The sequence below is a fragment of the Theropithecus gelada genome, chromosome 12 (assembly GCF_003255815.1).
Source record: "Theropithecus gelada isolate Dixy chromosome 12, Tgel_1.0, whole genome shotgun sequence".
In the NCBI taxonomy this organism is placed as follows: domain Eukaryota; kingdom Metazoa; phylum Chordata; class Mammalia; order Primates; family Cercopithecidae; genus Theropithecus; species Theropithecus gelada.
The window spans coordinates 45,587,431-45,611,893 of NC_037680.1; the positions used below are offsets into that span (position 1 = coordinate 45,587,431).

The following is a 24,463-nucleotide window of genomic DNA, read 5'->3' on the forward strand; positions in this document are numbered from 1 at the left end:
GCTATGATCATGCCACTGCACTCCAGTCCGGGTGACAGAGCAAGACCCTATCTATATAAATAAATTAATTAATTCAATTTCATTTAAAAGTATTAAATACTCAAAACTAAGAAAAAAGGTAGGGAATGGAATGGAAAAAACACACAAAAGATACACAGAATGATTTTTGTCTCCTCCATGACTTCGTTTATGCTATTCCCTGAGCTTCTGAACAACCGGCCTGGCTCCTTTGCCTATGTGTACCCAAGACATCTATCCAGATTCCACGTCAGTCCCACTTTCTCTAGGAAGTGGCCCTTCTCACTCTCACCCACACTGACCTCACATGTCACATACTTTATCACTGGTTATACTAGCAGTGGATCCCAACCTGCAACATTCAATTCAGTGCTACTTTCTCCATAGAGCTTCCCCAGACCCTTGTAAGGTAGGAGAACTATCACAGTGTTTTCCAGCAGTTTCTGCATGACAATTCTCCCTTTCCATCTTTATTACAGTCAACAGTTGCTGACTAAAGGAGCATGGTGTTATTTTACCCATCTATGTAAATAAGGGATAGAAACCTATGACAAATTTATAGGTCCTTTGTACGATTCAAATGAGTTTATATATGTAGGACACTTAGAGTAGCTGACACACAGCAAGAATATAATAAATGTTGGCACTTTTCATTGCTGTCAGTGGCATTATCAGTAGTTATCATCTTCATCGTCCTTTGGACCCACTGGCAGATCTGATACCACAGAAGCTGTAAGAAGCTTTAACATATCATATATGCTTATGCTTATAAAACTTATGGGTCATGAACCTTTCAAATGGATCATGAAATGAGGAGGTTGTAGGTTGAGTCTGGGGGCCTTAGGCCGTGAAACCCTTTCTCACTCCTTTCTTACTTCCTATCCCTCCCAGGACTACACTGAGCCATTCTAGAGAGAAAGGAATTACAAAGACAAAAATAAGAATTTCTGGCCGGGTGCAGTGGCTCACACATGTAATCGCAGCACTTTGGGAGGCCGAGGCGGGTGGATCACCTGAGGTGAGGAGTTTGAGACCAGGCTGCCAAACATGGTGAAACCCTATCTCTACTGAAAATACAAAAATTAGCCAGGTGTGGTGGTGGGTGCCTATAATCCCAGCTGCCAGGAGGCTGAGGCGGGAGAATCACTTGAATCTGGGAGGCAGAGGTTGCAGTGAGCCGAGATCAGGCCACTGCACTCCACCCTGGGCAACAGAGCAAGACTCCATCTCCAAAAAAAAAGAATTTCTATGAGGGATATCAGAGGATGATCATAATATCAGATGAATTTAAACATTAGTTACAGAGGAAAACATTGGAAACAGTCACATCGTTCACACCATAGAACACACTGCATCTCTTTGCTCCTAAGATATTGTGTAGATAAGATATAAGCAGCAATGACTAATGTTGAGGATGAGTCCTCATTACAGGTTAATCTTATCAGTCAAGTATTTTTCATATTTCATTGCTGAGTTTCTAAGGGTATGATTTAACATATGAATATAACAGAATCAAAGTAGTAACAGCTCATAGTGTTCTACCTACAAATACTGGCATAGCTACAAAGGGCTAGACTGGTCCTGCCCAAGTAGGAACATTATTTGGGGTTATTCAAAAAACTTTTTTAAAGTGTCACTATTCTGAAGCTAAATATGTATGTAATATGTAAATACCAAGTCATTTCAGCTTAGTGATTATTCAAATAAATGTCTTGATATGTAGAGAAAAATAACAAAACTCGTTCTCATTTACACTAAGATGATTTATAGATAAACTGCAAATTGGAACATTTCTACAAATGGATAATACATATTTATACATGTGTCATTTTAAATATTTATATATTTTGGATATAAATGTTTAATTTTTTAATTAAACATGACCAAATCCCTAGCTGAATTTCAATGAATGAGTTACTTTAAAACATCTAAATGAAAGGAAAAACAATTCTGCTGAAACCTTCATTTAAAACAGTTAAATCCACAAAGAACTTTAGAGTTCAGAGCTCTAATTTGGCAAGGAATCCACATAACCAGAAAGATTCTCAGATGTGTTCTCAAAGGAATTTCCCGATCAGAAATGGTTGGTCCTATGTGATCTCAAGGGCATGTTATAATTCTTGAAACAGTCATAGACGCTCCTCCCAAAAACCTGAAGGACAATTTCAGTATAACTAGGAAAAAACATTATAAGAAACATGGAATATGATGAGAATCCAGGGAGAAATATCTAGAACACTGAAGACTTCTCCAAGTACTTACCCTAGTTTGGGATTCACAGCAATTGCAGCTGGTTGATCCAGGTCAGTGGAAATCAGCCACTTTCTGTACCTTCCATCAAGTTTAGCCACCTCAATGCGTTTATTCTTGACATCTGACCAGTAAATATGCCTGAATTCAGACGGACAAAGTTAAACAACCGCAAAGCCTAGAGTAATCATTACTGGGTAAGAGGTGTGAAGAGGAGAGCATTTCATTTGAAAGTTCTGGCTGGTGAGAGAGCTGCTCAGATACCTATCATCGGACCATAGTCCTCTCTTGGGGAACTCCAGCCAAGGCGACATCTTTGGCAGGTTACACTTGGAAGAGTAAGGAATTGAGGGGACTCCTGCCCTCAACAGCCAAAGCACCTGAATCACGCAGGATCCGCAATGGAATTAACTCAATTCCAAAGACTAAACAGGAAAGTCAAATTTCCAATCTGTTTTAACTACAAGCCTGCCAAAAACACAAGATGTGGATTGTTCATCCCCAAGATAACTACCATAGACCCAGCAGTCAGACTGGCCTCTGACTGGTGTTATTATGAGACATGGGCTTCTAGGTAGAAGTCATAAGGCATCGTGGGGCTGGTGCCTTAACTCTGACTGCCCGTGAGTCTATTTCCTCCTCAGGAAGGAGCCCCATTAGAATCAATAGGAACCTGGTGTCAGCTCAAAGATGAGTGGAAACAGCCTTTCAAAATAACAAACTCAACTGTCCTGCCTTATTTCCACTTCTGAGGCTGCAGGTCTCAGTCTCTTACAAGCAGAAAAAGTTCCACCACTTTCTTAATTCTCTTACTCATTAAGGCTGAGAAAGAGGTAAAACTTCAAACAAGAAGACAGATCTGCCATTCCCTGGTTGGTTTTCAGAAGAGAGGGTTAATGTCTGGAGTTCTGAGTTCCTGACTCTAGTAACAGTTCTCTAAGGCCCTGTTTCTTGACCAAAATTGCTGAAATGAGTCTCCTGTTAGCCTGCAGGCACAGCAGGACCCAGTTAACTTCTTCAAAGATGCTGAAGTCTTCCAGGAACACCAGCCACATTTTTTAAAAGGTGAAAAAGAATTTACACTGAAAATAACTCTCCATTCTCCAGGAGGCAAGTGACCCCTGAACCTTCCCCATCAAGCATGTTTATGTTATTAGTTCATTTTCAAGGAATCATTATCCCACCAGTGTAAGTCAGTGCAAATCTCTTCCCTGAAGAAGGAGCTTACTAACTTCTCCACATCTGTTTGTACCTCACACACCTACCTCATAACCCTACTTAAGGTTCTACTTAAAAACCATCCAAAATGTGTGACTCTGGTCCCTGGGCTACTAGGTCTAGAAGAACAGGAGAGACTGACACCTCTATTAAACTCAATTCCAAAGACTAAACAGGAAAGTCAAATTTCCGATCTGTTTTAACTACAAGCCTGCTAAAAACACAAGATGTGGATTGTTCGTCCCCAAGATAACTACCATAGAAAAAAAAGTTTCATCTCAACTGCTTTGCTGGGAGAATTGTGAGGCTGTCCCATTTCTTCACAAAATGAACAGTGTTGCCATACTGAAAGTTAATTTTGGAATCCAGAACTCTGTTGGCAAGAATGCTATCCTAGATATATAGTGAATCTTGACCTGGGTGCTTTCCCAGTTTTTTTCATGGCTCACAAAGAATACAGGATATGATAATGTCTCCATGACATGCTGGGATAAGTGGAGGCAGTTGCTGGGGCTTCAGCAAGCCCAACCATTGCCCAGCTGCACTCATGGCTGAGTGTACCCATATCTAGACCCAGCCTCACTCATGGGCCATGGCGAGCAGTAGAGAACTCTAACCAGGAAAACAGAACAAGTAAGGGGGGAATGTATGGCAAATTTACCTTCCAACCCAGTCCACTGCTATTCCATCTGGCTGCATTACATATTTCAGTTTCAGGTCAACTTCCTGCACAAGATTATTGTGGCCGGATTCAAAGTTGGGGATGTAGGCACGTTTGATAGCACCAAACCTAGAGCCCTCCCCTCGCACGGTGTAATATACAACACCTACAGAGGAAGACACACAGGTCAGTTTCATATCAAGAGCATCAAGTAATGGAAGAACTGGAGTCTAATCAAGTGAAGCAGTGTTCATTTATTGACATCTCCATCTCCCTCCTCACTATTGTTATAATATGAATAATTCAATAACATCTGTATAATCAAACCTTAAAACCCATCAAACTTGAGCTATGAGCTACAAATGCTTCAACTGAGAACTTAGTGAGATTTAGTCATCTCTATTTAAAAGTGATTCATTTAAACGTATTTCAACAAAGTGCTTATTTACTTTTATTAGGATCAAGTTCTAGTTTCCAAAACAGAATGTATAGAGATAAACCAGGGCAGGCTGTTGATAATTTGAAAGTATACTCAAGATCAGAGGCAGTAAAGAAGCCATGTCAACGAGAAGTCCTATTTTATGTACAGACAAAAGGATGGTGGACAGCAGGCATGTTAAAAGCATAGGAAGACTGTGACTGTACAGGCATGCACTGGACACCCACTGCTTTCCTAGGTATGCACCATTCTTGAAAAGTGTATTGTATTGCATGAATATGTGTGAAAATACAACAATAATAAATCCTATATTGACATAGTTATTAATAGTTTTCAAAGCCTTTCATCTCATTCAATCTTCAAAACAACTCTCAGAGGTAGGCAGGCAGAACAAGATTACTACTTTGATTTTGTAGATAAAAAATTGAGATTCAGAGAATCGTTACAATTATTTAGGATCATAAAGCTAGTAGATAGGGAGACTGGCATAAAAGATAAGTTTACAGGCATAGAAGACAAGTTTTCTGACTCCTACCCTACTATCATCTCCCCCAACACCAGATAGAGCCATGAGAGATTCAACAATAAGCATTATTCATCTTTTTCCTTCATTCAACTAAATGTTTTGATTACCTACCACGTAGAGTGTACTAGATGTTGGGTCAGATGCTAGGCATTTAGAGATAAGTTAGATTCAGTCTTTGTCCCCAGAAAGCAGATGTATAGAGGATAGAAAGATATTATGTGGTCAACTAGCTATATAACTTAGAGTAACATGTGCCATAAAATGACATAGATTCATGGTGAGCAATCACAGAACTCTGCCAGGAGGAGTGATAGAAGTTGTCACAGAGGTGGTGACATTAAACTGGGTCTTTGAGGTCTGGGTAGAAATTTTCAAGGTGTACAATGGTAGGAAGGAACAAGATCTGCAGTATCAAGGACAAGAAAATTTCAAAATACAAGGAGATGTGAGATGGTTCAGAAAGGATAAACCCCAGTGATGAGAAGAGTTTTGGAAAGAAATCAGGAAAGATTGGCTGGGATTCATGGCCACACTAAGTCATCAGGAGCATGCTGGGTTGGAAGAGTATCCTCTTCCACTAATGCAACAAAATTCACTCATTAAACAATAAATTCTTTAAAAGTCAACACCTTAAAATTCTATAAAGTCACTTAATATCAGTGAAAGATGCCAAAGTTTATACTCACTGAGGCCTATGTCCTCGGGATCCCAATCATAATCAACAGCTTGGATATATTCCTCATCTTGAAGATACTCTGAGAACCTCTCAGATGAGAGATTATATTTTCGAATTCGGACATTGTCAGGCAGTAGCAACAAAGGAGAGCTACCTGTAAACAAACAAAGGGCTACTTTATCTGTTTGAATTATACTTTCCTTAAAGTATGATATAAAATGCACAGTATGTACCTGCCCCTTTTTTAAAGAACATCAGTTTCTATAGGAATCTGACTATCTCTGTTAATCAATAAAGTTGACTCTCCAACTGGGTTACAAAATCCATGAGTTGACATTCTCATCTCCACTTCAAGTGGAACGCTAATATGTCTCTTAGGGACATTATCAGTTCTTTATTCTTTGTACTCAGTGGTAGTTTGGAACAAAGCTAGACTGAGAACCCTACGTAGAGTCCTCATTTTCACTGAATTGTTTTTATTTACTGACATCAAAACAGACAAGACTGCAGACATTCTATCTCACAAAAGAAATACTTTTATAATCTTACTAAAAGTTTACCAGAAAAGTCTCATTCCTTATGCTTTCCTGACAGATTTTATGATTCTTTTTAACAGGTAATCAGCTCTATGACCCAATTTAGCTCCTAGTTAATGAAAAAATAAACCTGACTTGTCCTTGATTTAATTTTTTTTAACCTAAAGCAGCTACTTAATGGTGACTCATCCCAAGATGCACTGTCTAGAATTTCTTAAGTTTAATTTACTTGCATAATGTCAATTGAATCCAATTTAAGTAACTTTTAGAAGTTCATTTTATGTATTTCCTCTATCTTGACATTATGTTTTATATGAATATTCCAATTTGTTTCAGTCATGTCCTTAGTTAAAAGATTTAAACATTTAAAAATTTGCTGCTTAATTACCAGACCAACTGTTCAAATGCTTTCATTCTGGTTTTCATTCACTGTCAAGAGTGTTTTGAGGGTAAAATATTAAAGTATGCTAGTCAAATGTATGCTTTAAAAGCTCAATTTGTATGAAGAAATTGAACAGCCATTTTGGCCATTTACTCTTAATTTACAAAATAAAGTGCTATTTTCTTAACAAGTTCCTGAAACTCTAGTACAAACTTCAAATTCAAAATAAAGACCCATGCCTCTTAGCTAGGACATGATGATTTAGATCAGGCCTCTGGAATTTGGAGTATAATACTTCTGACTTACATTCTTTCTCTGTTTTTATCAGGCCCGATTGTCAGATACTGGTATCAACTTAAAATGTAAAACTCATGATTGAAGTTATGACTGTGCCAGACTCCTTTTTGCCTGTGATCAGTAGTCCATGAACAATACAAAAGGGGTATGTCAGCAGAGTATCCTTGATTTGCCCCAGTTCATGAGCCTTCTTGGACTATTGGGACTCAAATCTTATTCTCAGTGGAGTGGTAGCTAGAGGGCCTTGTTACTTTCCTTCTATTGATGACCGTCCCACAGGCAAGATTTTGTTGTTGTTTCAGCCTTAAGAAAGATGACATCTTGTCCACTTTTTGAAGTTTTTATCAAGGTGGACAAGAGGCTAAATCCATTATAAGTAACACCTGGCTCTTGTTTGAACTGATGCGTATTTGTTGGGGGATGTAGCTATTGTTTTAAGCTGGCAGGGGAGGAGAGCAAAGGAGTGACTTAAGAGGTGTTAGAAGAGAAGCAGCTGGCAAGTTAAAAACAAAAAAAGAAAAGAAAAACTCTGAGAATCTAAAGTTTCTTTCCTCGTATAGTGTACTCAGCAGTATTTATTTCCCCCAAAAGTCAATTAATCCTGACATGAACTCATCATACCCTCAGCGGCACATCGTTTTCCAGGGTGGTCACTCATAGACGTGAAGCCATCAGCACAGACACACTCATAACTTCCTTTGGTATTTCTGCAGTGCTGGGGACAAGTCCCAAATTGCTCACACTCATTGATATCTGTAGGCAAAATAAAACCAAATATGCAACATCTGCTCCCATCCATTCCTTAGAGACCTTGCTTCTGTTTAAATCCATATTCACTAGCAATGAGGACTGAGAAGGATACAGATGAAAACAAGCAATGATACAAACATTTGTGAAACACTAAGTTTCAGATACTGTTTCACATGCTTTCCAAATATTTTCCTTGTTTAATCTTGCCAAAAGACTTTAAGAAGTATGGATGATTAAGCCTACAGTCCCAAAGCTGATAAGCAATGGAGACAGGATTTACACTCTATGACTCTGCAATAGCAGAGCACATTTTCCCTTTCAGAAGGCATATGTTGTGTTGTATTGTTCAGTGTCCCTTCACTTCTGCTAACTAGCTTCAGGAACAGGAGTCATTGATTTGGTTTTTCAATAGAGTTCTTAAGCTTCAGGTCCAAAAGGAGCTCTTACAATCTTCTGACTATGACATATCATGAATTAGAAACAGTAAATTAAAATACTAAAAGGCATCTAAAATCACAGTCACCACTCACCATCTTGATAAGCTATCTTCTGACTCCATACCTTACAACTCATCTATGTCTGGCATAAGTAGGTGTGTATAAATATGTGCTGGTTGTTTGACTTACAATGAAGAAATAAGCCTAGTTTGTTTTTTAAAAAAACTTTGATTTCACACAGTGGTGCAATAAACAGCCATCATCACCAAGGCCTTCATCATTCATATCAATTCCACAGACTCTACTGAGCACAGAGTATCTGACAAGCACTTAGGTAGGCACTAGTCAGATAGCATGCATACAGGCGGGGGAAAGCAATTCTTCAGTAGTTCAATGACCTAGAACCACGAAACCATGGGTATGGTACCATTAAGGGAATTAAGTAGTGATTTATTTAATAAAGGGGAGTGGTGGAGAACCTTAAATGTAAAGTTCACCTAAACAGGAATTGGAAAAAATATACTCTACCTAGACAGGAGGTTCTGTCAAAAACATTGGTTTCGAACCCAGCTGTACAGGAGCAGATAAATCCTCCTTCATTTAATTGGGTACAGTTTTGCTCGCATATATTTTCAGCACATGTTCTTTCTTTTCCTTTATCTGAGAAACAAAATCCCAGCATTACAAACCAGATCAGCCACAAATAACAGTCAAGTGGTGTATCAAAAGGAGCATCTACTAGTAACCAACTGTAGGACATCTTGAGATGACCCCTTTCCATAAGACTTTGAGAGGACAGAGGGCACTGGGGGAGTCTGGATTCCTATTTCTGATTGTGGCCTGAATACCGTTTAGATAAATGCATATAATGTTAAAACCCTGAGGCAATTTTCACATTATATGCAGCACTCCCAGGCTCATCCTCAGAGCATTCAATTTTGGACTCCAGAACTATGAAGCCTGACACTCCATAGCTGTTACCACCTGCTCTACTATCTTTAATCCTACTGCATATAGATAGATTGACAGATAGAGATAGATGATAGATCGATAGAGAGATAGATAATAGAAAGAAAGAAAGAAAGAAAGAAAGAAAGAAAGAAAGAAAGAAAGAAAGAAAAGAAAGAAAGAAAGAAAAAGAAAGAAAGAAAGAAAGAAAGAAAGAAAGAAAGAAAGAAAGAAAGAAAGAAAGAAAGAAAGAAAGAAAGAAAGAAAGAGAAAGAGAGAGAGAAAGAAAGAGAGAAAGAAAGAGAGAAAGAAAGACAGGGAGGCCGAGACGGGCGGATCACGAGGTCAGGAGATCGAGACCATCCTGTCTAACCCAGTGAAACCCCATCTCTACTAAAAAAATACAAAAAACTAGCCGGGCGCGGTGGCGGGCGCCTGTAGTCCCAGCTACTCGGGAGGCTGAGGCAGGAGAATGGCGTAAACCCGGGAGGTGGAGCTTGCAGTGAGCTGAGATCCGGCCACTGCACTGCAGCCTGGGCGACAGAGCGAGACTCCGTCTCAAAAAAAAAAAAAAAGACAGACAGACAGACAGACATAGATACATATAGATTAGAACAAAATTACAAATAGGAGGAAATTATAAAATTTTAAGAAGACTATAATTTGCCTAACATTGACCAATTGATTATATATGTATATACACACACCCACACACAAATATATATGTGTATATCAAGTGTTGACCAAGATGCAGTAAAATACATAGAGTTCTAAGTCATACAACTGCTCTTAGAGCCATAAATTAGTACACAAGGAAAGAAATTTTGTACTATGTATGTATGCATCAATGCCTTTAAAAATAGTCATACTCTTTTGCCCAGTTATTCCATGTTAATGAATTTTCCCTTGAAAAGGAATAAAATATGCAGTATAATTTATGTTTAAGGATTATAATAATATTTATAATAAGAACATTTGAAAACAACTTGAATGTATGTTCAGTGATAGGGAATAAATTATTTTATAGTATACTTTAAACTAAGACATTACTGATGCACCATTACTTTATGTAACACTAAAATAGAATATGTCTGGAACTTACACTGACATGTTATTAATTGTAAGATATATATCTTGTTTTCAAAGATGTTAAAATATAAAAAAATACATCTTAGAAGCAATAAGTTATGATTATCTACATGATGAATTGCTATGTGATTATCAAAATTTATAGTTTCAAATGATACTTTGACATGGGAAATATCTATAATAAATTGAAAAAAAGACCGAAAAACTCCATTTAGTATACAATATTTCTTAATTTTTAAAAATACTAAGAAATATTTCTTACATATACAAGTGCAAAAAAAAGATAGCAAAAGTACACAAACTTTAAAGGTTAGTTCTCTTTTCGTGATGGGATTCAAATGCTTTTTACTTTTGATTATTATTGAACTTTCACAGTAAAAAAAAAAAAAAACAAAAACAAAAAAACTCATAGTTTATTTTTGTCGAGCCCATATAAATGATCCTTGTTATTCTGATCCAGATGTTCCAGGACGGACTTTTAACAGCTCAACTCCACCCTAACACTTCATTGTTCATCATTGCCCCAAGAGCTTGTCTCTACCAATATCTATCCAAGCCGTCTGGCTTTCATCCTTGTCATTCTTATCAGTTTGCTTCTTTTATCCTCCATCTATCCCCAAACCTAGGTCTTACAGAAAAACTGGTGAAGATGAACATAGATAGGAAGTGATAATGGGGGAAAGAGAGGCAGTGGTTATCTCCATTAAAGATTTAAGCTTCATCTACCTCTCAAATAAAAAGTCTCCTGGTCATAGGCTTCTGAGTATTTTTGACAAAGAGATTGTGGTATCTCCTGGTTCAATTCTTTCAAATAAAAATAGATTTATATCTATCTGTCTTCTATAGTATGCAATGAAGTGAACTTAATCACTCTCAGAGTCCTTTAGAGTAAATGACCATATCAGTATATGTGGTCTGAGTAGATTAAAAACACTGAGTTTCAAAAAGAAAAATAACCAAAATAAAGTACAATGAAATTCAATGGAATGCTGCCCTTGGAGTGCAGACTTCAAAACTGTACACATGAAAGTCTTATAATAAAGATCCTAGCCTTTATTATAGGAGCTCCTAACAACTATACATTGCTAAAACATCTATTTAGATTTTCTATTTTTCCATGAGCCATTTTCAGAGTTTTGTGTCTTTCTAAGAATTTGTTCACTTCATGTAAGTTGTTTAATTTATCGCCATAAAATTTGTCATAGTATTTCCTTACTTTTAAATTTCTGTGAGGTTAGCAGGGATATCCCCTCTACATTGCTAAATGAATCTGACTTATGTTTATTAACTTGGATATCATGGAGCCAGTCACATAACCTCCATGGGTCTCCCATGCATCACTAGACTTTGTAATTTCCCCCCAGTTCTGAAATCTATAAAGGGATTAGGGGTCCCAGGAGTCAAGAATTTCTGGAGCAAGTGATCCACTGAATGAGTCATGCTTTTGTGAAGCAAGAGTCCTTAACAAGATCAGAAACCACACGACACTGTAGGATTCTTCCTAAAATGTGACGGCTTTCTTATCATTGTTTTCATTTGAAAATGATCACCATTTTAACCCATATAACTGATTTCCCCAAACCCAAACATATGGCACTCTATTTATAAAAGAAATACCCTACTTTCCATTTTATGAAGAAGAAATAAGAACTACCAGAGAAACAGCAAGTCAATCTATCTTTATGACCACATAAATAATATTTGCAACCTGAGGTTAACTTCTTTCCTTTATACCTGATTGGTGCTAGAAAAAATGCTAATGTATTTTCATCCCCAAAAATTTGCCAAGAGAGTAGATTTTAGGTGCTCTTACTACAAAAATATTTTTTTAAAGATAACTATGTGAGACAACAGATATGTTAATTTGCTTGACTATAGCACGTCACTATATATAAGTATATCAAAACGTCACGTTGTACACCTTCAATTTTAAAAAATAGAACAATGTGTCTCATACACTTCAGTGATGCTTTTGGAGAAGAAGAAGAGGAAGGAGGAGGAGAAGACAGAAGAAGAAGAAGGAGAAGAGGAGGAAGGAGAGAAAGAAGGAGAAAAAAAGAAAGGCAAATAAATTAACAGCACCCAAGAACTAGTATTTTAAAAGAGAATTCTATGCCTCAAATTATTAGTCCAGAGAAATAAGACTGAATTCCATATCACATATCCACTTAATATCTGAAAAGAGAAGCTGCTTCCATACCTGAATTAATGTTTGTGCTACTTATTTCGTTTAAAACAAAAAAACCTGCTACTAATTAAATGCCATTTGAAAAGAAAGTACTGTAGTCTATTTTAAGCCTTTTAACTGGCACAGGCAACTGAAAGAGAAACCAGTGCTTGACTATTGGACCCAAGTCCAACTTGGAAGTACTCCAAACTCCTGGAACTGCTCACCCATCAGTCTCTGGGAGTCAGAACCCAAACTTGCCATTCAGTTTTGTGAATTCTACCATGTTCAGCTTTTAAAATATTTAATCAAGTCACTTAAGTCTGTCAATAACTCCAAGTCCCACAGAAAACGTATGTGAAATAAATGGCAAGCCAACTCAATGTGGCTGGTTATTCACACCCCTTTGTAACTCATGCAGGAGAAAAACTGATAGAAAATCCTTTGGATGCCTCAGAAAAAAATCAGTTAGAGCCCAAGAAGTTGAAAGCACATGGAGCTCACTAGGATGACTAAGCCACAGGCTCCTAGAGTTTGAAGAACGGCCTCCTTTGTCCTGTGAGGAAACCAAAGACCAGAGAGGTCAGTATGTGCCCAAAGTGGTACCGCTAGTGGCAGAGGTCCAGAGGCCAGCCCTCCTAACCTGGACTCACATGACTGCTCCAATTCTGCCTCTGCCATTCTGTGTGACCTCAAGCAAGTTACTTAAGCTCTCTGAGCTCTATTACATAGACAATAAAAGCAACTCAATGGGGCTAACTTGAGTAACACATTAAGTAACATATGTGAAAGCACTATGTGAGTCATAAATGGACTACAAAGGTGCGACTCAGTAACATGGCATTCTAACATTTCCATCAAAACATTGAGCTAGAATTGTTCCTTGGTTATGTTCATCATCCTTTTCCTACACAAAGTGCTTCCTATACTTTCTTTCTGTTTGTTTGTTCATTTGTTTTGAGACAAGGTCTTGCTTTATTGCCCAGGCTGGAGTACAGTGGCACAATCACAGCTCACTGCAGCCCCTGCCTGCACTCAAGCCATCCTTCCACCTTATCCTCTCGAGTATCTGGTACTAGAGGTGCGCACCATTACACCCAGCAAATTTTTGTGTATTTTGTTAAGACGGAGTTTCGTCACGCTGCCCAGGCTGTTCTTGAACTCCTGGGCTCAAGAGATCTGTCTGCCTAGGCCTCCCAAAGTATTGAGGTTACAGGCATGAGCCACTGCACCCAGCCACTCCCTCAACTTTAAAAATAAAAATAAATGTCCCTTCCCAGGTCCCCTGTGGCATTCCCTTCTTGCTCAAACACCCTCAGAAGCTTTTTCGAGTACCAAGGATACTGCATTTGGCTTAAGATTTTTTTACTTACTGCAACCCAGTTCATCAGACCAATCACCACAGTCATCGGCATCATCACACACATTGTCGTTTGGAATGCAATGTCCATTGCCACACTTATATTCATATTCCGTACAAGGTTTAGGGGTTGGTTTTCTACCTGTATGTAAGAACAAATTAAAATCAAAACTTTTTCTTTTGTGAAGCAAGATACTTCCTTCTATGACAGAGGCAGTTTGTACTTACCAAATAAACAAGTGCTTCCCTACATTTCCCAGTCTCCCTTGCAGGTGGGTTAGGACCATGTGACCAGTTCTAGCCAATGTACTGTCAGTTGGAGGTGCCGTGTGTCACTACTGGGCTGAAGCAATGAAAAGCACACGTGCCTTCTCCATGTCTCCTGTGCTACTGCAACAACCTTGGAAGCCATGTGTTCCAGGCAGCACAGCTGCAAGATGCAGGGAGGACTTTGACACTACCACAACCTTCAAATTTGTATTCCTGTTATTATTATTATTGGCAGAGATGAATCTGTGGTTATAGTATTAATTTATTTGAGGCATAGCACAAAAGGATGAAAGCCCAGAAATAAAATATTTTTTAAAAATTTGAGCAGATTTCCCCCTTCCCCAAAATCTCTTTCCATTTCCCCTACTAAAAATGCCATTTAAAAAAAAAATGGAGGAAGATATTTGTAGCACATGGTCAAATCCCAGAATCCATAAACTTTTATTCTTTTCCAGGAGCACGATTTTAGTCTGGGAAAAATCCAGCCACCACAGGAAGCAAACTGCAACATTTCAATGGCTTAAAATGGCAAAGGTTCATTTCTCACTCATGTAAAGTTTAATGACAGCCTAGAAACCCTCCTCCATCCTATAATTATGCCATCAGGAACACATTCAAGGTTGCCAAGGCAGGAGAAGATCAACATGGTGGAAGCACACAGCTTCTTAACTTCCTGAGCCTGGAAATGACAGATATCCTCCTGCTCATGGTCCATTGGTCAGAACCAGTCACATGGCCCCGCTCTAACTGTAAGGGAGACTGGAAAAAGGAAGAATGTGCATTCTCATACAATTTACCCTTGTGTCACTAAATACTCCTTTATGATTTTCTTCTCATACGTGGAACACCCTTAACCCCTTCCCAAGGAACATAGCTTAGTCCATTCAGAAACTGAAATCCAGGACCTCTGGGTAATGGGCAGTAGCCACTCAATCAGTTCCAGATGTGGTTCCTCTTGGTTGGGAGACCCATAAACTAATAAACAATCGGTGCCATCTGTGCCTGATAGGTAGCGGTGGAACAGGGGCAACGCAATAGAAATAAACACTCCCATGGGAAAGAAAGAATTAGAGTCATGGCAGTCACCAACCTATAGCAATTCTGAAGTCCCACTAGGCTAGGATGACCCATGTTGGCACAGGACAGTCCTGATTCATGTCTGCTGCCCCAGTGGAATTATGAATAGCACCACCTTCACTTTCAAAAGCACACTGGCTTGGAAAGGAGAGTAAATCACATAGTCACTCTGGGCAGACATTGTAAAGGTCCCTTCTTTGGGGAGTGGAGGGTATTTATTGATTAGCTCATGCCTCTGCTCTGGCAGGAGCTCCTGTGTCAAAATGTCTCTCATTGCTTCTGACTCTACCCTTTGAGAGTTTTTCCTTGTCTATTTTCCTCTTCAAATGGAGAGGGAAAGGGAAATATGCTCCCATTAGGACCCACACAGCTTTCTCACCCCACTTCTTGCTTATAGAAGGCCGGAAGCCCAATAGTTTTTTGTTTTGTTTTGTTTTTCTTTCAAGTCTCAAACAGTCATAGCATTTTGGTTTATTTGGTTATATCTTGCTCTCAGAAACCTACCAGGCATTTGATCTGTTTGCTTCTAGCCTGTTCTAAAAGTTAGTAACCTGACCTAGTGCTCTTTTTGAGCCATAGTTCTCGAATCTGCTTTTTTCTTTGCTTTCTTTCCCTCATATAATTCTGTCTGAACTTATTGTCACTTACATCCAATCCATGTAGAAAAACAGATGGGCAGTCATTTTATCCAATGAGGAGGTGTTATTGGGCCTTCGTGTCTCAAAGCCTTTTAAACTTCAGACTTTTACTGTTTGGGATGTAGATACAGTTGGCTTTTCTCACACAGCAAATTTCTGGGCTTTATTTTATTTCTGCTTATAAGTTAACCAGTTCTTCCCTTAGCTTCTCTCTTTCTTATACTATCTTGCCAAACTCAGGAATGGCAATCAATGCACATTACTAACATTCTATCTTCTAACCTCACTCCATGATTGACAGGTTCAGTAAGCATGTGATCTGCCTTCCAGTTTTTCAGAGGTGACAGCTTTATCAAATGCTTTGACTTTGCATAACATGATCTCTATCTTTCCTGCTTCCACCATCAGTGTCCTTGTTGCTTGCCTCCTGACTGTTAACCCAATGCCAAATATTTTATGTTTTTGATGTGGAAGTACTCTACTTCCCTCATCACTCTATGTTATTCGGAGCAATTCATACTAGCTGTTGCAACCAACAGATCCTAAAGTCTCAGGGGTGCAACATAATGAAGCCTTATTGAGCACTCATATAAAGGCCAACGCTGGTTCCACAGCCCGCCTGCATCTTGCAGCTGTGCTGCCTGGAACACATGGCTTCCAAGGTTGTTGCAGTAGCACAGGAGACATGGAGAAGGCACATGCGCTTCTCATTGCTTCAGCCCAGTAGTGACACATGGCACCTCCAACTGACAGTACATTGGCTAGAACTGGTCACATGGTCCTAACCCACCTGCAAGGGAGACTGGGAAATGTAGGGAAGCACTTGTTTATTTGGTAAGCACAAACTGTCTCTGTCATAGAAGGAAGTATCTTGCTGGAAGTAAGCATTCTGTGGCAAAGCATTCTAATACCACATCAATACAAGAAATAGAAAGTGGAAAAATTAGGAATTTATCTTAATTTTCCCAGGTAATGTCTTTTTGGGGGAAAAAAAATAACTGGAGTCAGGGAAATGATTTTCCTCACTGACTTTTTTTCTAGGCAAATTAAATTGCCCAGAAAATTGGTCAACTTTCTCCTTCAATGGATAGATTTTAAAACATTTTGAAAGTGCAGAGAAAGCACAGACATTTCAATGCCTGAAATGTTAAATGCAGCCAGTTTGAAACTTCTATCTTAAACTAATCTATCACTTTTCTCTTCTGGGAAATGAATTTTCATTTTCAACAAGGATATTAGATAAGCTCTGTTAACACCAGAGCTGCCTTGCTTCACATGATCTCTGCAGCTGGGCACCTGCCTAGATTAGCAATTAGCAACTCCTGAAGGCTGAAGAATGATCAAATCTTATATCTGAAAAAATAAACTATTAACTTGTGAGGTGTGGCTCAACCAGTATTTAGTGTTTGTTCTCAGTTTCTTATGAGAAAAGAGGAGGGGAAGGCTTATTAAATGTTTAAACAAAGACTGAAAAATGAATGGATTTGCCAGCATTGTGCTCAAACGAGACAGGAAGAACAGGCAGGGTTACATGTAAGCAATGCATGTGTTCGTATGGTCTTGTAAACAATTATGTCAGCAGAGATCTGCAATCATGGGCACAACTCTATAAAACAAACTGAAATCCGCCGGGCGCGGTGGCTCACGCCTGTAATCCCTGCACTTTGGGAGGCCGAGGCGGGCGGATCACGAGGTCAGGAGATCGAGACCATCCTGGCTAACACGGTGAAACCCCGTCTCTACTAAAATACAAAAAATTAGCCAGGCGCGGTGGCGGGCGCCTGTAGTCCCAGCTACTCGGGAGGCTGAGGCAGGAGAATGGCGCGAACCCGGGAGGTGGAGCTTGCAGTGAGCCGAGATGGTGCCACTGCACTCCAGCCTGGGCGACAGAGTGAAGACTCCGCCTCAAAAAAAAAAAAAAAAACAAACTGAAATCCCAGAGGTACATTTTACAAACTGCAGACCACCTGGGGTCCTTCCTTTTTCCTTCTCCCTTTTGACTTTTGCTTACAGTGCTCCTCTGTCTCATCAGTTCCATCTCCACAGTCATCCACACCGTTGCACACCTCATGACCATAAATGCAACGATTGTTGTCACACCGGAAACGGTTTGGTGAATTACAGGGAACATTCACTGACAGGAAAGATGGAAAAATGAAATTACAAGTTAACAGTAGAATTTAAGTGTTAATATCTAAAATACTCCAGTACCAGCACCAGGCTTGCTTCATTCATGCACTCATTTACTCATTTGATTAATCAATCAGCAGATACACTATATATCCAATACACGCCAAGGTACTGTGCTAGGCACTAGATATGATGGGAAACAAGAAAGACACAGTCCTTGTCCTCATGGAACTTTCATTCTAGTAGAGAAACAGACTTTTCAAATTAACCATTCAATTACAACTACGAAACATCTACTGGGGTGATCTGACATAAGTTAGGGAGAGGAAGGCTTAGAAGAAACTTCCCATAGATTCTGAGTCAGGGAGGAGCATGGCCGGTCTCTGGACCTGAATAAAGGCCTCTGTTGCTGCAGCATGGAGTGTGGAGCACAATGGTGGCTGTGAGGCTGGACAGGCTAGCAGTACATGGGCTCTTATCCTAATAGCCAGGAAGTCATTTGTTTGATCCTTCTGATGGCAGTTGTCATACAGTGTCTACAGCATGAGTCTTTTACTGAAGCTTTAAATTGTGTTGGATTTTCCTTCCTGAATTCCCTCACATCTTACATTTAAAATCGATATCTCACGATCAAACCCTGACACACTTGCTGTCCAGAGTGAGACCTCTAGCTGCTGCCTGTACAGCTGTGAGGTACTCAAGGGTAGTCCCCAGGTCCCCTACTTGTTTGGTACAGGGAACATGGTTCACTATACATGTACCATAAATTCAGCGAATTCAACATACATGTGGTCTTCACATGTGATCTTCCACATGGAGGATTTGGGCTGTCTGATTTTCCTTCTGCCATTGTATCACACACAGGGATCAAGAGGAGAGACTTGTAGTAAGATTGATTGAGGGGAAAAGGTCAGATCTAAGGGCTGGTTCTTGGAAGTATTGTTATTAGAACTATTGCAATAATTATTTGCTGTGAAAGGCAAGTTCAATATTATAAAACAGTGTTGGAAATTGTTTAAGGTAGCTGTGTCCCTGACTCTCCAAAGTTTATTTTTTACTAGCTATGGGCACTTTACCTTATGGAGAGAAGAGATTTCCGAAGGACTTTTTTGAAAGTTAAACAAGTCTAAGATATGTCTCAAGACTCATGAAGTTCAAAGCAAAACAAGGTTAGTTCCTAAGAAGTAAAGAAAAATGTTGGGATGCAACTGTGAAATATAATGAACACTAATTAAAGTTTTCTGAGGAGAAACAAAATACTAAGACATACCATTTTCACAAGTCAAATCTCTGGGCTAAAAATGAGTAGTGATGAAGCTGGGAAAGGGGATGGAAGATGCAATGTGAACTTCCAACAGGAGTGCTTCTCAAGGTCTTGTCTCCTAGGTTTAGGGCTTTTACTTACACAAAATCCTGACACTTTAGTTTGCATCAGAATCATTTGAGGGGCCTGTTAATGTATAGATTGCTTGGCCCTTAATTTTCTCACAAAATTAAGGCCATCTTGGGGAAAGAGCTTAAAAAGCAGAGTCTTTGAGTTAACGTCTGTCTTTCTTCTACTTCTCTTGGGCTTGATTTTTTATTTCTATTTGGATAGGGTGCATCCCATGAATTTGCATTTCTAACATGTTCCCAAATGGCACTGACATTCCTAGTCCAGGGAAGACACTTTTGAGAACTATTACCCTAGAGTTTCTCCAGTGACTCCAAGCATGTAGCAAAATGACTGAAACAAACTCTATTTTCATTCACTTCATTAAAATCAGTAGTTCTCAACCAGGGGACTAAACTAAAAAGCTAAGAAGCTTTTTAAAAATACATATGTGCAGGCTTCATTCTTGGAGATTCGCTTCATCAGGTCTAAGCCTAGGGTGAGGCCAGGGCATGTGATTTTGAAATATCCCTCCTCCACTGCTACTGATATGTACCTGAATTGAGACTCACAAAAAAGCAGGGTTTAAAATGTACATATATATATATATATGTATGTGTGTGTATATATATATATATACACACACACATATATGCGCATCAATCAGCAAGAGGGAATTAGATGGCCTTGACTTACCATGTTAAAAGGAAGTGACTGTAAAGATTAAGAAAGTCTTAGCATTTTCTAAAGGTGCTCCAGGAAGCTCTAGGGGTTTGGAGAGGTTACTTCCAGGGGCATCCAATGTAGGATACAGCAGGAGAGGTACAGCCCCCTCCCTACCCTTCCTCAGACTTCAACCACAACAGACCTGCCTTTATTTATGCACACTGGGTTTTCAAGCAACATTTCGTTTAAAGACATTGTTTTCTAAGACCATAAAATGTTTAAAAACATGAAGGTTTTCCCAACTTTCTCAGGTTACAGAGAGAATTGAAGCTGGAAGACCCAGTGAAATAAAACCAATGCTGATCCTGTGTCCAGTTCTAAACAATTGTACAACTGCTCTCCAGGCTCACATGCTACATGTAAGAAACACTGAGATTTGACAGACAACACCACTCCCATTCACTCCGTTTCTCTCCCTCTTACAGCACAGGTGAAGTTCTTCATCTGAACCATCGCCACAGTCGTCATCGCCATCACATTTCCAATACGGTGGGATACAAACATGGTTTTTGCATTCGAACATAGTAGCCTGGCAGTATGCACCATCAGGAAAGCGTGTAGCTGCCATGGGGGAGAAGACATATTCAAATTATTATACAAATTGACTACTTTGGGAAAGCTTCCTGCTATTTCTCCTTTGGCTCTTGCCATTATAGCCTGCTCTTCTTTATTCATCAAGATGTATAGTGGCCTTGACCTGTCTGAAAGTCGAATGGACTATGTCTTAAGGGCAGTTGTCAGAGCTCAGTTTCCAATGGCATGAATCATCCATGGCATGGACAGCACTGGACTTAGTCTCTACAGGCAAATGTCAGGACTGGTTTTACCCACATACATTTATAAAGTCCTCTTTGGCAACCACATCATCAACAATAACTATCATGGATGGTTATCACGGATGATGGTTATTGTTGATGGATCAGCAATAATGATGTATCAACAGTTTGCATTTATTCAAATGAGCCATAAAGATTCAAATCTGAGTAATCATATTGACTTTCCAGTTTTTGTAGGGAAAAGAAAGAGAGATCAGACTGTTACTGTGTCTATGTAGAAAAGGAAGACATAATAAACTCCATTTTGATCTCTCTCAGTCTTCTCAGTCTCTTGTCCCACCTGATGAGAAATACCCAAAGGTGTGGAGGGGCTGGCCCCCTTCAAGTTTTAATCATTTTTATACCCCATCATGTGACTGAAAAAAATTTTAATGCCATAAATTCAAAATGTTCTAATACCCCACCCTTGTTCTTTAAACTAGTGTATTCATTGCTTGAATATTTTTTACCTGAAATGTTTTTTATCTAATTAATGATTTGTATAGTAGCTGATAATATATGAATACTTTGTTAGCACAAATTACTTAATATATTCTCCATTTAAAATAGCAAAGAAATGCACTTGAACAGCCATTGTGAAATATATGATTATGATGACTTAGAACTCAGGTGAACTGATCATTATCAGTGCATGCTGAAGAGACAATACCTATGGCCTTTTAAACTAAGAAGTGGTAGCTGACTGATGTCTAAACTATCATATCCATACTCTCAGGTAAACAGTACTACATATGTGTCTAGGGACTTACGACAATCAGCTTCATCAGAGGCATCCAAACAGTCAGCGGTTCCATCACATTTCAATTCACTGGGTACGCAATGTCCACTTGTACACTGAAAATATTCAGGATGGCAGGTCCTCATCTCTGAAGAGAAAAGATTGTCATTCTGAGAAGGCCTTGTCATTTTCAGGCAGAGATTAGGTACCTGGAGTACAGTGGGTACTCCATCACATTCCTATCTACACCCTGTGACTGGCTCACAGCAAACCCACATCTTGTGGTTAGCAAATTAATACACTCTCAAAACTCACACTTTCCCCACTCAACATACAGAGATGGAAGTATCTAGCTCCCTTCTATTAAATAATCTCCAGCTCTTAAGCTTTTCCTCAGAAATCAGAATTCCCCAATTTTCAATGTTTTCTAATTTTCCTAACACCCAACACCAAATCAGTAAAGAGCTATAAAAATTACTTTGGGTTTAGGATTCCTTTCTCAACGATCTGACCTCCACACAAGACAGTCATAGTAGTATGTGTATATTCCTTAAGGTGACTTTCCATGGAATAGTAGCAAGATCAACGTCTTTGTTCACAAGGCTAATGCAGATTAAAATCTACTCCTAAGAAGGGTTGATATTAAAATTAAATTTTTAATTCCTTGCTATTTTCCTCTATTATGACTGATCTAGACTGCTATGAGTTAAGAATAATGCATAGAAAATACAGAGCAGAAGATACGGTGTTATGCTAAGGTTTATATATTACACATACACTAAAATCATTTTCCTCTAAAAGCCTTATAAACACTAATGTGAAGCCCCTACACTGTCACAGTACAAAATTCTATGGTAAGCTTCTCAAATGACAGTTACCACAGTCTCGTTCATCTGAGTTGTCCCCACAGTCGTTGTAATGGTCACAGATCCATCGTGAGGGAATGCACTGCTGATTGACACATCGAAACTCGCTCTCCGTGCACTCCCGGGGTGCTGGAAAGGAAAGGCACCTGACCATGAGTGTGCACCAGGAATCACACACAGGAGACACCGTGTGAGCTGGCCAAAGTGCCCGGGTGCCCAGCGCCCTCCTGTGTCCCAAGCCCCAAAGGTGTGCTTGGGCAAATTATTCACCCTCCAAAACTAGACCTTTCACCTTAATTTTGAGTCTGTAAATAATGGCCTTTATTAAGAAGTTTGTCCAAAGGTGATTTTTTGCTCTCTCTTGCTTGCTCTCTCTTTTTTTTTTTTTTTTTTTTTTTTTTTTGAAACAGGGTCTTTCAACATTGCCCAGGCTGGCTTTGAACTCCTGGACTAAAGTAATCCTCCCAGCTCAGGCTCCTGCGTAACTGGGACTGCAGGTGTGTTCCACTATGCCCAACTTGATTTTATCTTAATTTTTTTTTATTTCATGAAACTCTAGATAACCTCTTATAGGATTCATCATGAACTTTTATTAATAAAAGACAAAATGCCAATTGGATTACCCTTTTGTATAAGTTTTTAGCTAATTGATATTTGCAGATGTAGTCAGCTTCCTAAATCTCTCATTGCCTATGGCAAGTAGTGATCACTTCTTTCTTCCAAAAGATAAATAACGTTAGAATGTATTTCATTAGTCAATTAGAAATTGATGCATATCATGAGTCAGTGATATACATTCTGGGCAGGGCTTCATTAAGCTTGTTTTCAGAACATACATTGAGTGTGTTCTGACCATCTAGTTTGATATGATCTCAGCCTCTTGACTTCGTTTCCTCAACCTCCCTATCCAATGTCTTGTAGTCAATACCTTCAACTGGGAGAAACTAAAACCTGTCCTGTTATTTAACTATTAGCCCTCCTAAAACAGTCAGCTATTCTAGGAAGTGTAATAATGCAAACACAAGTTCTCTCTCCTCTCCTGTGAAGGCCATTTTGGGGAAAGAGCTTAGGAAGCAGTGTCTCTGGGTTAGCACCTTTCCTCTCTCTACTTCTCTGGTCCTGGTTTTCTGTTTCTATTCTATTTATCTTTTTATATTTTTCCTTTATCATAAGTCACCACAACTTCTTTTGGAAAAAAAAAGTTGGGTGTGAATAAATTCGACACAGAAAAGATATACTTCGGTAAATACCTTCATCCAAAAGCTTGATTTGAAACACCTCAGAAGGAGAAGATGCTTATGTCTCTAGTGGAAGAGAAAGTAGAAATGTACTGACCAGCAGAAAGAAAGAGATCAGACAGCTTGATATCCTACCCATTGAGGATCAATGACATAGACAGTTGAATTATGGACAAAAAGCAAACATCACAGCTCTGGTGGCACATAAGGACCATAGGACTGTGAACACTCACCACAGTTTTCCTCATCTGAGTTATCTCCACAGTCATTTTGCCCATCACACTGCCAACGAAGAGGGATGCAGTGGTGATTTTTACAGCGGAAATCCCCCACAGGATGGCATGTCCTCTCCTCTGCAAAGCAGTCATTGCAAAGACTTCATAAACCATTGGCAGAGAAATGCACAAAGTAGTATTGGCTTCCTTGTGAGACAGCCTGAGAATTGTATTAGCACACTCTTGAAGCTCCCAAAGAGAGGAATGCCAGCAACATTCATGGTCAATATTCTGTCTTTTAGCTACCCTGAACCTATCCTACCGCTTGAAACTCAATCCATTCCCTTTGGTAGGAACTGTGCAAAGAATGAAATGGTATGTGGTTTGTAATTTGCAACAAAGGCCTGGTATGGGAGGCTAAAATGATGCCATAATAAATAAATATTTTGATCATATTATCTTCAGTCAATTGCACTCAGTGTCCTTAAAAGAATTTAGTATCTTCCTTACTTCTCTTCCAACTAAACCCAACACACATATTCACAGATGCTTTGGTTTCAAGTTAGACTATGACTAATCTTGACAAATTCCATTAATTTATCTGACTTTCCCATGTTACCAGA

General features: G+C 39.1%; 1 protein-coding gene across 1 annotated transcript in view; it reads right to left on the reverse strand.

The window, feature by feature from the left end:
- The window catches only part of LRP2 (LDL receptor related protein 2), a 214,089-nt gene that overhangs the window by 17,444 nt on the left and 172,182 nt on the right, over positions 1–24,463 (reverse strand). Inside the window, exons 58-68 of the mRNA XM_025404400.1 lie at positions 23,859–23,978; positions 22,400–22,516; positions 21,553–21,669; positions 20,391–20,528; positions 17,751–17,873; positions 13,768–13,896; positions 8,719–8,850; positions 7,625–7,756; positions 5,799–5,942; positions 4,148–4,313; positions 2,281–2,409 (exon numbers count right to left, since the gene is read on the reverse strand). Of these exons, the coding sequence (XP_025260185.1) occupies positions 2,281–2,409; positions 4,148–4,313; positions 5,799–5,942; positions 7,625–7,756; positions 8,719–8,850; positions 13,768–13,896; positions 17,751–17,873; positions 20,391–20,528; positions 21,553–21,669; positions 22,400–22,516; positions 23,859–23,978 (1,447 nt within the window). The remainder of the gene's footprint in view (positions 1–2,280; positions 2,410–4,147; positions 4,314–5,798; positions 5,943–7,624; positions 7,757–8,718; positions 8,851–13,767; positions 13,897–17,750; positions 17,874–20,390; positions 20,529–21,552; positions 21,670–22,399; positions 22,517–23,858; positions 23,979–24,463) is intronic.